Genomic DNA, 14,084 nt, shown 5'->3' on the forward strand with positions numbered 1-14,084 from the left:
TCATCCTTCATCGGATTCCGTTTTATAACCTTAATACATAATTTATATCTAAAAATGGGTGTCTTCCTACTCTTAAATATTCACCCATCTTATTATTTTACTTTTTTTTTTAATTCTTTCTTTTTTATTTAAGTGTATGGTGGCAGTTGTGCACATTGCACGTGACTGTTACCATGGTTAGTTTAGTTGATATATGCACGGTAACAGGTACTCTTACGGAGTATGAAGCAATAGAAGGAATGAGCAATGACCCCGAAACACAATCTCTGGTTTTATTGGAAAATTTATATATTTGTGTTGTTAAAAGGTGTTAGTAATCAGGAGACGGATGTTATACCTTATTTTCGGCAGATTTCTTTGCCTGATGATCACGTGGTGCATAGTCCCGTAGAAGAAACCATTAGGCACCTATTGGATACGTTACTCAATAGACTTCAATGTGTTCAACTTGGATTAACTTTTGTAGAATGCTTTCGAGTAAGTAGCAGGGATTTATAAGTTCCAGAAACGGGTGTGTCCATTTTATTCGTGGAATAATTTCAGGGTTCAATGATCTTACCCTTTGTTTCTTTAATTCATTTATTACAAAAGTTCAAGTTTCTAACGTAACGTGTGACAGGTTAGCTACTGTTATTCTCCTTAATGTTACTTTCTAACATTAATTTACTATTAAAAAGTAATATTGAAATGTATAAACGTATTCTACGATAAAAAATTAATGATTTAGTAATAAAAGTTTAGTTAGGAATTTAAGGATTTTCTTTTAAAATAAAGAAAGAAAAATCGAAAATTTGTTAAATTTTAAATGTAAATTTAGTAAATGAAATAAAATTGAAAGCACTTAAAAATAATATTATTCGTAAAATTGAGTTTTTTTTATATATGAAGTATAAATAGAAATTTGAAAATTCATTATTATAGAAGTAAATAATTGACAGTTCAAATTGAAAATCGTAAATGGAAAAATGTTTAAAGAGGAAAGTAGATATAAAGTTAATAAAAAATAAAATTAAGATATAATATAATAGAATAAAATTTATTAAATTTAATGAATAAACTTATGTACTGTACATAAAATTAATATCCTTACATAGAATATATAATAGAATATTTTGTATGTTGTATACAGTACGAGTATATATCTGTACAGTACATAATACAATATACTATATACTGTATATATAGTGTATTATGCAGTGTACATTCTATACGTATACTATTTATAATATTACGTACTATATTATATAATAATATAAATGAATTATTCTTAGCTTTATTTATTAATTCTTTTACATACTTTTACTTTTTTAAGATTTTTATTTTCCTTAATTCGTGTATTTTGATTACGTTTTTAAAAATATCTTTTTTTTATATAGAATAAAAGTTTGGTTTATTGTACTTTAAAGTAATATAAGAAACATTAAAACAATAAACAACATTTTTTCGATATTCAGTTAAAATTCCAGTATTAAGCAAAACTATTAAGAAAAATATTAAAATCTTTTCTAAAAATATTTTAAAGTATTGTTAACAAATGCAGAGAATGAAATAAATAATTCTTACTTTGCTTTTTATATTTTAAGTAGAATAATTTTGAGATATGAAGTAAAGAATTGAGAGAATTAAAACTGTTTTACGGAAAGAAAATATAAAATATAATTGTATAAAAATACTAATTAATTAGAATTTTTAATCCAAATTACAGAATTAAAAAAATCTTAGCCTATGCCATTTATCAATACATATTTTAGATGGCGAGGAGCTCTCAGCTAGAGTGGAATCGCAATGTTTTTTTGTATAAATTTATAAAATTTACAGCTCATATCACACGATATATGATATTGTACAAGGGTCTAGAATTCTTCTAGTAGTAGTAGATGCTAAGTAAAGAATCCGAGTATCGACAGGTGCGTGTCTGAGGCCTGTAAAAATGCCAGGCCCTAGGGAAAAGACTATTCTGCCTACGCCTAAAATCTCTGTTATTTAATGAATAATAAATATATTGCAAATCAGTAGTAATTTAATTTTTGTACTAAACTTTAAATGATGAGATATAATACCTAATAATTTCAAATAAAAAAGCAAGAAATCATAAAATACTTTATAAAAAATAAATCTTAAAATATTCAATATATATAAAAGAAAATTTGAAAAATATTTCACAAGAAAAGAAATGGTTATATCATTTTATATGAGAAATTTTGAAAATTGAATCTCATACAAAGATATATTTTTGTTTGAAATAGACCAGATCCTAATTTTCCATATGATATTATACCTGTATTGTATTATACATTAGATTTTTTTATTTAAAAGGAAATAACAATTTTAATTTTAATAATTAAAGATAATTGAATGCAAGAGAAAGAGTGTGAAAGATTTTAAATTTTTTTATATAAAATATATTTTAAAAATTATTTTATAAAAAATTCTCAATTAATTTATTAATTTCTCAATTAAAAATTTTCAATTAAAAAATTAATTTATTAAAAAAATTAAAATGTAAATAAAAATTTTAAAAAAAATTAAAATTGCGCTTTAGAAAAAACCTTCTTTAAGCAAACATAATTAAATTAAATTAAATTAAAATTTTAATTATAATAAAAATTAAAAACTTTAGCGCAATAAAATATTTATAACTTTTTTAAAATATAAGCTCTGAAATTTAATTTATTGGAAAATTTTAAAATTTTCTGTGTAAATACATTTAAAATATATATTATTTTTTCATTTTAATTAATTTTTTAATAATTTAAATACAAAAAAATATATTTAAAAATCTGTGGAAATAATGATTTAAAAAATTAAATTAAAGCTTTTCAGTAAAATATAAAGAAATTTTGAAGCAGAAATTATACTTTAGAACTAAAAAACACGCAAAAATCAACAATATAATTTGTTGATTGGAGCAATTTTATAATTTATGCACTGAGAATAACAAATCAATTAAGAGTCACTAACTAGAAAATTAAAATTTAAATAATTGAATAACAATTTATACAATAAAACAATCGAATAATAAAGGAAAACAGTCGAGAAAATTGACTTTTAATAAATCAAAAATCGAAAATTTCAAGGAAATAAACAAAAATGTACATAAGAAATATATTGAAGCAATTAACAGTAATTTTAATGTGGAAAGATCCACAAAAAAATTATTAATTTTAATTTTTTTATTAAAAATTTAAAAAATATTTTAAAAAATCGTAATTAAATTAATTTTATTTTTAAATTGAAATTTTATTAAAATAAAATTTTATATTTCTAAATTTGTAATATCCAATTAATGTAATTAAATGAAAGGATTTATAATTTAAAGAGGATTATTCATAACAAATATATAAAATTTGGAGCGTAATTTTCATTTTATCATTACAATTATTTAATTTAATATAAATAAATTTTTTTAGATGTTGTCAAATTAATTATAGTTGAAGTATCTTCTGGAAATATTCAAATTAGAAAGAATTTAAATTTTTAAATGTATATCTTTATGTCTTTAATAAATATATTTGGATAAAAAATCTTTATAATTAAATACTAAATTACAATAATGTTTTAATGAGTAATCGCTATTTTTTAACAAGATAGAAGTGTATTCTATCTATACTTTGTTATAGATTATAATGTGTTATTAACCTTATATTTATGTGCAGAGTCAGAGATCTGAGATGAGGCCTTTGCTAGTCAATAATAGAAGTTCTATTTGCACCAAAATTCGTAAAAATATATGAGTAAAATTTAAAAAATAAATTTAAGAAACATTTTTTTAATCGTTTTTCTCAAATTTATTAATATTTTCATGTAAATAGCTAAATTTTGGAGCCTCTCTACGTCCGAGATTCGAGACAAATGGCTGTATTGACTCCCTCTTCTATCTATAACTATACACCTGCTATATATAAGTCTTTATAGGCATATATACCTATATACATCTATACAGACTCATATACAGCAGATATATATCTGTATATACTGTCTACTGAACAATATGAAATTAAATTATTATTTAACTGTGTATGTTAGAAAACAAATGGCATAAAGATGTTTATATTACATCTTTAATATATTAAAATATGAAAGATTTCTGATCAATGAGAATTGAAAATTTTGGCAATATTTTTATGTATAGAAACATAATCTTGATATATATCATAATTAATTATAAGTACTTATTTATTTACGAAATATATTTATTATTATTATTATTATTTATTTTAAATTTTGTAACTTAACCAGATATGTGTTAAAGCAGTTTCTCCAGCAGCCTACTTGTACAAACGACAACGAAAAGAAAACATGAATATCATTTCGTGTACTGCAAAGAAAAAACTAAACAGCTGCATGTGACTCATGATTTGGCTACGCCTGATACATATAACTTTCCCAATTTTTCTGTTTATTAAGTCATATCTCTATACATTTCTCTTTCGTATATAATGCCTCTATATTCTTCCATAGTAGAGTAAACTATGCAGCATATTTTTGAATAAATATGCATTAAATTTATGCAAAAATAACTTTTAAACACATCTAGATATGCGTAAAGATATTTCAGAAAGTTTCGCAACCTTTAAATATTCAAATATTATAATTTAAATAATGTAAACTACATTAGCGTGACTAGATTGTGAAGATATGTATTATATTAGCTCAATATAAATTTATTATATATATTTTTTTAAATTTATTTATCGATTGGAAAATACGTAACTGAATGTAAGTACATATATATATATATTAGCGTGACTAGATTGTGAAGATATGATATTTAATCACTCTTTACAGTGTCTAACTCCCGCTAGAGTATTAGACGTCTTATCTTTATCTGCAGCATCTCCAACGTTGCATGTATCCCATATCAGGAAGCTCTCGGTACTCTTCTTGTACCACGTACTGACTTTCGAGATATCTTGTAAATCCGAAACCAATTTTCCTCTTAATTATGACTTTTATAAGTCACAAATCGAAAATTTTCTGTGTAAAGAAGTTAATGATGATAACTCGACTAGAGAAGTGGATAAGCAGCAAACTGGAAATCTCTTGAGAAAAGTGAAGCTTGTGTATTATCCTGAAAAATTATCGGAAGTGAGAGATCGTTTACGTAATATAAAGCTTTTAGAATGAGTTTTAGTATAACAATTTTATAAATTATAGGTTTTTCTTTTTTTTAAATTAGTGCATCACCTTGAACAGCATCTGGGATGCTTTGGATAAAACGGAAAAGAAGAAAGATGTCGCCTTACTATCGAGCCTACTTCTCGGTTATCTTTTAGATGGTATATATATATATATATATATATAAATTATTTATTATTAAATTTAATTAATCTAATAAAATAAAACGTCAAATTAATTAATTAATAATAATAATAATCATATTCATCATCATTTGAAATTGTAATTTTTCTTTTGTTCATATTTAATTAACTGGTTAATGTTTAATATTCAACTTCAAATCAATTGTAATGAAGTCTTTTCCCTTTTGTAAATTACCGGATTGATATATAATTCTTATTATTTTAAAGGAAACTGCATATCAATTGTTGGAACTTACATGGATTTCATTAATGATGTCTTTCGTGCGTATTCCCAGAAATGTACTGGAAAAATGTTCTTATCTGGTGGGAATTTTATTCATTTTAATTATTATTATTATTGTTGTTGCTCGCCTGAATGGAAATATAATAATTTCATATCATGCTCTTAAAGGTATGGAAAAAATAATTGATGATGTCGTTAAACGAAATCGTGGAGAGGAAGTTGATAGAGAGGAAGAATGCATTCCCGAACGGACTAGTGCTTATACTTCGAACGATAAAATTAAAGTGAAAGTGGATTTTTCTATCACGAATCAAACCGAAGAAGAAATTTCTACCGACAATAAATCCATAACAAAAAATAATAACGAATTTTCAAATTCTAGAATTAAAAGAAGTGATGGAACCCTCGATAAAACGATTTTCAATCACTTTTACGATTACGATTTATCTCAAAAGGTAAACGCAATTAATAATTAAATTAAAAATAATAATTTATATATGTTAATAGGTCATATTTGATAATTAACTGAAATAAAGGAGTTTGTTTATGCCTACATGTTTTGTATATATTATAATATAAAAGCCTTTATATGTTTGTTTAATGTGCCAAGCACATCTGCTTTTATTTTAATGTGGTTTTCTCAATTAATTTCTATTTAAATAGGTATTTTATATATATATATATATTTATTTATTTATTTAAAGAGGTTCATGTATTTTAGTTTATTTGTTATTAAAAATTCAAAATTTATGTATTATCTTTTCCTAAAAAATACTATTCTTATTAATAATTAGCTTATATCTGATTTATTCCTTAACTTTCTCCGTTGATTACAGTTGAGAAATTAAATTACAGAAAGATTGTGCTTTATTAAATATATTCTTCTAACTCTCTAACATTCTAGTTACATACATTCTTTATAATAGTATGTATGCATGAACAATATAATCGTCACTTTACATAAGTCTATATATATTATTAATATTGATTGATATCTTTCGCGCTTAGTTTTTTTACAAATTGTTAGTATTTTTGTTTCTATTCTCTTTTATCTCGATAATTTTACAGTCTAATGGCAGCATAAAGTCCGAATTATACGTGTACAGGGTCTAGGAAGGATCCTAAACCTTATACACACACGTAATTTGGACTTGTATGCGTATATGATGAGGTCGTTACTAGTGGTGATATACAGTATATCTTAACTACATTTGCACGTGTTTAAGGCCCATAAAAATGGACCTATACAATGCTTACATTCACTTCTATAATAGTAAACAGGTTATTTATATCCCCTAGATTTGGATTAATTCTGTTTAAGGGAATTTCACAATTATTTAAGATAATTATTATAATATACAGTAGAGCATCGATTATCCGACTTAATTGGAGACTGGGGTTGGTCGGATAACTGAAAAGTCGGACAACCGAAAAGTATGAAAAAATACATTATTAGTATAGTGTATTAGGCCTAGTTTAAATACTAGCCTCCCTTTCATGATCGAGCCAGTGCTGCCAGCTAAAACATGCAAAAATTTAACAAAAATAATATTAAAGTACCAAGACATAACTAAATATTGTAGCGCCACATCACTAGCGGACATTTGAATTTGCCGACTAGAACGCAGTCGGTTAACCGATAAGTCGGTTAATCGGGGGTCGGATAATCGATGCTCTACTGTATATATTATATATATATATATATATATATATATATATATTAAATTTATTAGTTAGCATAATAAGTAATCCTTTAACAGTGTTGGCTAACTGAAGACATATTAGAAATTTTCGGTAAGCAAAAAGACAGAAACATAAATAAAGCAGAATTTCATCAACTCTGTCCAGCTGTCTTGCAACAAATAAGCATCGGATGCTACAAAATAACAGTGACGGCATCAGTCCTAGACAAAGACGTTGCTCTGGGTTCTCGTAAGTTATATCCCAATATTTTTTGTGTCAAAGGATGTTACGTGCTGTTTATAACCTATTTATTGATATTTACAGTGTATGGTTACAGTTCAGCAGCTGTTATACTGATTTGTCTCTCGTCTCTTGTTGGACTTCTATTGTTACCCATCCTCTCCAGTAGCGCTTATCATTACATAACGGCTGGATTTATGGGTTTAGCTTTCAGCACTATGACGTCGGATGCTCTTCTTCATCTCATTCCTCAAGTAATTTAATTATTGTGACGTTATTTGGCATTAAATCTTGATTACATGTATATTTTCTTTGTTTTCTAGGTTTTGGGAAGCGACCAGGGACACCAAGATGGTTCTGTAGGGGATGATTTATACATTTGGCATCAGATGACGGTCATTTTGGCAATTTACTTCATGTTTCTCTTCGAGGTAGTCAGCGAAATCGTCATCAACAGAAAAACCGAAATGGTAAGATTTCTTAAATTCTTCTTACTTTTGCTGCCATCTAGCGTGTTAAAATGGCACTCAAGTTTCCAAAATTTTCCGGGTTTTTTTTTTTTTAAAGTAAATTTGCTTATGCTTATTCTTCAATTTTCAGCATATTATAGTACTGTATTCTAGCACTTTTTAAAATTTAAGCATATGTTTAACAGCATTAAACGCTGCCCTAAAGTTTCCGTGGCTTGAAATGCTTATGAATTTACGACAAAAATGTATGTTTCTAACAAAAAATAAAGTTAAATTAACCAAATTACTTTTCTAAAGACTCTTCTCTCGCCTATTGTCAAAATTGACACATATCTTCACTCATATAATAGCCTCAATGGCGCTTGCAATATCAAATATTTTCTCGATTATGTTTGACATGAAGATGACATTCAACGTTCAATTGCTAAATTTTTTGGGTTTCAGAAACCAATGCTGAAGTCTATGTATTATATCCCACAGACTGAAGAAGAACCCATTCTTCCGATTAATCTAAAGAGCATGAATGCCATCACATCCACATCGATTAAAGAAAAGGCGGATTCTCAAACAGAACATGTAAATATAATGTTTAAAAGCCTTCATTACGTTACAGGTAAAGGACCTAAATTTGCTAATTTACAGATTACTAAAAGGCCTCCTTCTGTCGCGTTCATCCATCACGAAGAAGAGGAACCGAAAAGAGAGAAACCGATATTGCCTTCAGCCAATCTATGCTTCAGTATGTATTAACATATATATTGCACGTCGTAAATATCCATTAACTGATCCATCACTTTAATAGATCTAGTGCAACTAGCTAGACCATACAATGCTAGTTACTTAAAGTCTACGAATCCAAAGCATTGTTGAAAGCTCAGATTATTCGTATCAAGTTGCATGAATTTTAATGGGAGCCATAGAATTGTCTGTTAAAAAATAACTCGTTTTTTACAGATTTATCTTCCATCGCTTGGATGGTATGTCTGGGTGACAGTTTTCACAATTTCACTGACGGTTTAGCTATTGGTGCAGCGTTTCAATCCAGTTTGCAAAACGGGCTCTTCACCTCTTTAGCTATCTTATGCCACGAAATCCCTCATGAATTAGGTAACTTACCTCGAAATTCTTGCCCTCAATATCAGAAAAAGTTTTAAAATTCTTAATAAGAACTATAAATTCTTATAGGAGACTTCATCATTCTACTTTCAACGGGATTATGTTTCAAGAAAGCGGTCATCATCAATTTCATATCTGCTCTATTTTGCTTTATCGGTTTATTCATAGGTTTGCAATTAGCTAATGATTCCGAAACTAGAAAATGGATTATGTCAGCAACAGCAGGGATCTTTCTCTACATTGCAATCTCAGAAATGGTAAGTCTAGTTATAAATTCTGAAAACACAATCCTAATTTAAACTGATTGTATCATTTAACAGTTACCAGAATTGAAGAAAAACAGGGGCCTGAATCCCGCTAAGATGTTAGTCATCAAGAATATAGGAATTATCGTAGGATTGATATTTACTTTGTTCATAGCAATCCTTGAAGGACAAGCTCATTGAATGTTTCACACATATTTCAAATTATGTAAATAGTAATAATATTTTCGGGTTCTTTGTAAATATTAGAAGAATTATCGCTGTTGTTGCACTGTAAAAGTGGAATTTAGCAACTATTTTCTTTTATAAATTTTAAAATGTATTTTTTTAAATTATTAAATTCTTGTCATAAATACATTTACTAGCCTTTAGATATTTATTTATATTTTAAAATTAAATATTATTGTAAAAAATTGTTAATTGTGAAATTTGAAATTGTATTTATGAGTGAATGAAATAATAAAAAAATAGTTAATTATAAAATAATTATTTTTTCATAAAGAAATTTATTTAAAAAACAAATAATACATTTATTAGATTAAATTTCTTTATTTGTTTAATAAATTAGTTATTATATTCCTACCTTACATAAAAACTCATTAATATTTTAACGATTTATTTAAATATTAAAAAATTAATTAGTTTTAATATTTATAACAATCTTATTATATATATTTTTTTCAGTATAAAAACAAAAATTGTCATTTCGTACGAGACGTAATTGATCTTTTCAACATCAGATGGCAGCACTCACCATAATATTTGCCATTTTAAAATTTGTATTTTATTGAGATAAAATATATAAAAAAATAAAAAATAACAATAATTAAAATACAATTTATTATATATTTATTTTAAAAATATTTTAAACAAAAAATTAATTATAGATATTTTATTACATTTTAAAAAATAGAGGAAAAATTCTCATTTTTTTAAACTAAATTTTAATATAGAAAAAATATTAACTTTTATAAATTCTTGCTACGTCTTGTTTTTTTAATAAAAATGCATTTTTCTCCTTTATTCTAGAGTTATCCATCACAATTTCCCTCACACTTCCTCTTTACTGCAACATTTCAGCTCTATTCTTCAAACTCTCACAAAGGTTATAAAATTAAAAAATAAAAAATAAATAAAATAGTTTTAACAGAATTTATTCAATAAATACTTTTATTAAACATATCACTTGTTAAAAGAAAACTCCCCCCAAAAGAAAATCAATAGTCAGTAACAAGAGTAATATTAAGTACAGAATGTTAAAAAAGAAAGGGGGGAAGACATAACAAGTTGAGTTGGATGCTTATAAATAGAGAAAAACTCGCTAATTTTCGAGAAGAAAATGAAGTGTAGTCATTCATCTCGAGTGTTTAAAAGCAGAAAACAAAAAAGTGTATCTTGACACATGCTGGATTCATTGTAACTAGGGCTTCAATTTTCTATTCCGAGCAACCAATTTTTCATTCCTTTATCCTATCCGATAACACTGCGCTACGTACGGTAAGGTCACACCAATCAAAGAATGATGCTGCGCGAGCCAGCTTCTGTCCATCATCTTAGCAAAATCTTCTCCCTCAACGATCTTTTCCGTTCACCGAGTTATTAGGGATTATTTATGAGCCAGGGGATCTTATTACGTTTACCCCGAATGCTAGTATCGAGCTTTGACACCAAAAGGCGGCTTCCTACAACGTATAAAGCTCTCTCTCTCTTTCTTTCTCTCCCCCATCTACTACTACAATTCGATTATATTAGCGATTCCCAGTTAGGCGATTAGTGTTGATAATTTAATCGATTTTTTTCGCCCCTCTTCTTTGACTTCTTCTTTTCCCACGTTTTATTCCATGTTTATGGTAGCGAGTGTGACTTTTTGGATGGGGGCGAGAAGAATTTGATAAAGGACGAGTGGGATGATTTAAGTAAAAGAGAGAGACGAGGGAGAGTGATGCGAAAATGCGCGAGATTTTTTGAATGATGGATAGGTGCCGTGACGAATGAAAACGTTGAATCGAATCATGGAAATGTGGGGTTGATGCTTTGTATTAAACATGCGAAAGTCTAAGTAGGTGGGATGGTGCAGATAAATGATTGGCGTCTTGAAATAATTAGCGCGAGTGTTAAATTGACTAGCGTTGTGAGATTTAATGGGGATAAATGACTAAAAACGAACCAAAACGGGGACTTAGACATTATGTAAAGTATTTAAATAAATTAATTTCGTTAAACTACGTAAGACTCCAATGTAAGAAACTATTAAAATTGTCGACAAATCATTAGAGGTATCAAACACATTTCTAAAGCCTTTCATTTAAGTGATCTTCTTTAAAGACTAAATCATCTACATATATTATATAAAGCAATCTTTCTCAATCTGGGACACTAGAAATGAATGAAATAATCAAGAACAAGTGATAAAAAGTTGAATTAATTAGATTTAAATAAGAGTATTTTAAAATTTTTATTTCAATTGTTGGATATTCTTATAAGTAAATCTTACTTAAAAATCGAAAAAAAACCTTAAAGGCTCATATTCTTTATACTTATATGCCTTATTTAAATATTTTATTAGTTAAAAAACTTTGCATAAGCTTTACGAAATGAGATCCTTCTTGTTTGATACCAAAATTGCTGAATTGATATTTAAAAAATGCGGTTTGGGTCATCCATAAGTTTCATGACTTAACGCGTATCCTTATTAAATCTTTTCTCCACCCAAAAAATAATTTAAAATAAATTATAAAGTCATTTTTAATCCACAAATATATTTATTAAGGGTAATTTCTTGCTATAGTTGCAGTGTTTACGGTGCTACTATAACAATAAAAATCATTTCCAATTTTCTAAACTAACAATGCATCGTTATTGTAAAGGCAAATTAATTATTTGTCCGTTAGAAATTTGTCCAGCGATCAATTATCCGTAATCTGACCCCGAACGGTTTTGACCTTTCACCAGAGAGTTGACCGATGACTCATCAAAGGGTCCAACTTATAACAATACTATAAAGGCAGCATAGGATAAAAATGATTTTTTTCCCGAAAATATTCGTTATCGCAGGCGATTCGACTCGAAATTTAGGGATTTCCGAAAGAAATGTCCCCAAATGTCAATAAGGTAGCGCACGATATCGTCTAACTAATAAGTGGACGGAGTGAGTCATAAATTACTTTAACTAATCGGATATTTAGATGGCTGAATACCTATTAATAGTAATAGCATCTTCCTCTTTTTTTTTCTCCCTCAATGCTTTTGCCTTTATTCAGATGCTAATTTTTCCTTTAATGGCAGCTTGGACTTTTGATGATAATGAGATCGTCGGAGGTTGCAAATTAGCTCGACAACGAATTAGCCAGATTTCGATCATAAGGAATGATATCGACTAACTCGTAAACTACGCGATAAAGATCATTTTACTTATTTATAATCTTCGTGTTTCGAAAATTTTACAATTTATTGAAAATATAACACGAAAATGTCTTCTTAACTTAATTGATTCGCTTCTTATTTTCCTATTTTCTTAAGAAAATTCTTTAAAACATCGCAAGAAATTTAAGAATTTTCTTAAGAAAACTCTCAAAATTTTAAAGATAAAATAAGGGAAAATATTAACTAAATTTTATTCTTAATTAATACATTTATTATCACTATTAATAACTTTAATACATGGAAATATTTGACATTAAAATAAAAAATAAATAAACTGATTGGCCTAAATTTAAATATATATTTAAAAATAGGTTAAATAAGATTTATTAAATCCCAATTTAAAATTCAAATTTACATTTTAGCATATTTAATTCTGATTAAATATTTATCTTCATTTTACTTTTATTTTTATTTAATTAAAACCTTTTACATTTAACCCAATTTTTTTTAATATAAAATTGGCTTCTATACTTAACTTAAATATTTTTAAATTTAATTATTTAAAATTAACTTCATGATTTAAAAATTGAGAGTATTTATTTTTATATTTTAATCGTCGTATTTAAAATTCATCGCCATTCTCCTTCCCTTTTTTATAATTTAGATTAATTCCTAAAAATTGAACACACTTCAGGCCCCGTAACGACAAAACAGCAGGCCCATTTGGCACGGGTTTCTCTCATTTAGGAGGCCTTTTATTTTACTGAATTAAATTTATATATATATATATATTGCCAAATTATAATGCAATTTTAATACGTTGGGGCCTGTAAAAGGTAAATAGTTGAGGCCTTATTCGACCTCTAAGAAGTGAGGCGGCTTACAATATATGAATGAATGGAGTCAAGGCCTTCCAGAGGTCAAGAGAGATCGAGAGAGGCCTCTCGAGTTGAGAGATGCCTTGACTTCATTCATTTATATACAAATATATAATTTGCGTTATTTAAAATTAACTTTAATTCTTTTAATTTTTATTTTTAAAATTAGTATTTTTGTTTCTTTTATCCTTAATAAAAATGAAATAATTAGGTTTATAAACTGAAAAAAAATCTATATTTTATTTATTAATTAAAATATTAAATTTTATATTTTATATTTAAAATAATGTATCTGTACTGATGATGGTGAGGATGAGGAAGAGGAGGAGGAGGAGGAGGAGGATGAGGAAAAGGAGAAGAAGGAGGATAGAATATTGATGATAACAAATTGGTAATATAGTATTAATATTAACATCTACAGTATATTGATGATCATATATCATCTTGAGTATTGGTAACACTTGTATAGCTGAGGATGATAATTATCAATATTGATGATGATAATGCATTATATTCACCAATAAACG

At 26.8% G+C, this 14,084-nt stretch overlaps 1 protein-coding gene across 1 annotated transcript; it reads left to right on the forward strand.

Moving 5' to 3' along the window:
* Positions 1-229: 229 nt before the first annotated feature.
* On the forward strand, positions 230-9,592 carry LOC136985163 (metal cation symporter ZIP8-like). Its single transcript, XM_067282372.1, has 13 exons — positions 230-477; positions 4,789-5,088; positions 5,180-5,279; positions 5,529-5,624; positions 5,713-5,999; positions 7,305-7,476; positions 7,552-7,721; positions 7,791-7,937; positions 8,382-8,513; positions 8,580-8,676; positions 8,892-9,044; positions 9,123-9,310; positions 9,374-9,592. The coding sequence occupies exons 1-13, from the start codon at positions 247-249 to the stop codon at positions 9,497-9,499; spliced, it is 2,199 nt and encodes a 732-aa protein (XP_067138473.1). The 5' UTR covers positions 230-246; the 3' UTR covers positions 9,500-9,592.
* Positions 9,593-14,084: the final 4,492 nt, after the last annotated feature.

The sequence above is a fragment of the Centruroides vittatus genome, unplaced genomic scaffold, assembly GCF_030686945.1.
Source record: "Centruroides vittatus isolate TY-2023 unplaced genomic scaffold, ASM3068694v2 contig_955, whole genome shotgun sequence".
Classification (NCBI taxonomy): Eukaryota; Metazoa; Arthropoda; class Arachnida; order Scorpiones; family Buthidae; genus Centruroides; species Centruroides vittatus.

Bases quoted from the DNA above. Each gene is read 5' to 3' on its own strand.
- LOC136985163 (XM_067282372.1), top strand. From the start codon at position 247: ATGACCCCGAAACACAATCTCTGGTTTTATTGGAAAATTTATATATTT. The intron at 5,089-5,179 runs GTGAGAGATCGT...TTTTTAAATTAG, and splicing joins ATCCTGAAAAATTATCGGAA to TGCATCACCTTGAACAGCAT. The intron at 8,677-8,891 runs GTATGTATTAAC...CGTTTTTTACAG, and splicing joins TTCAGCCAATCTATGCTTCA to ATTTATCTTCCATCGCTTGG.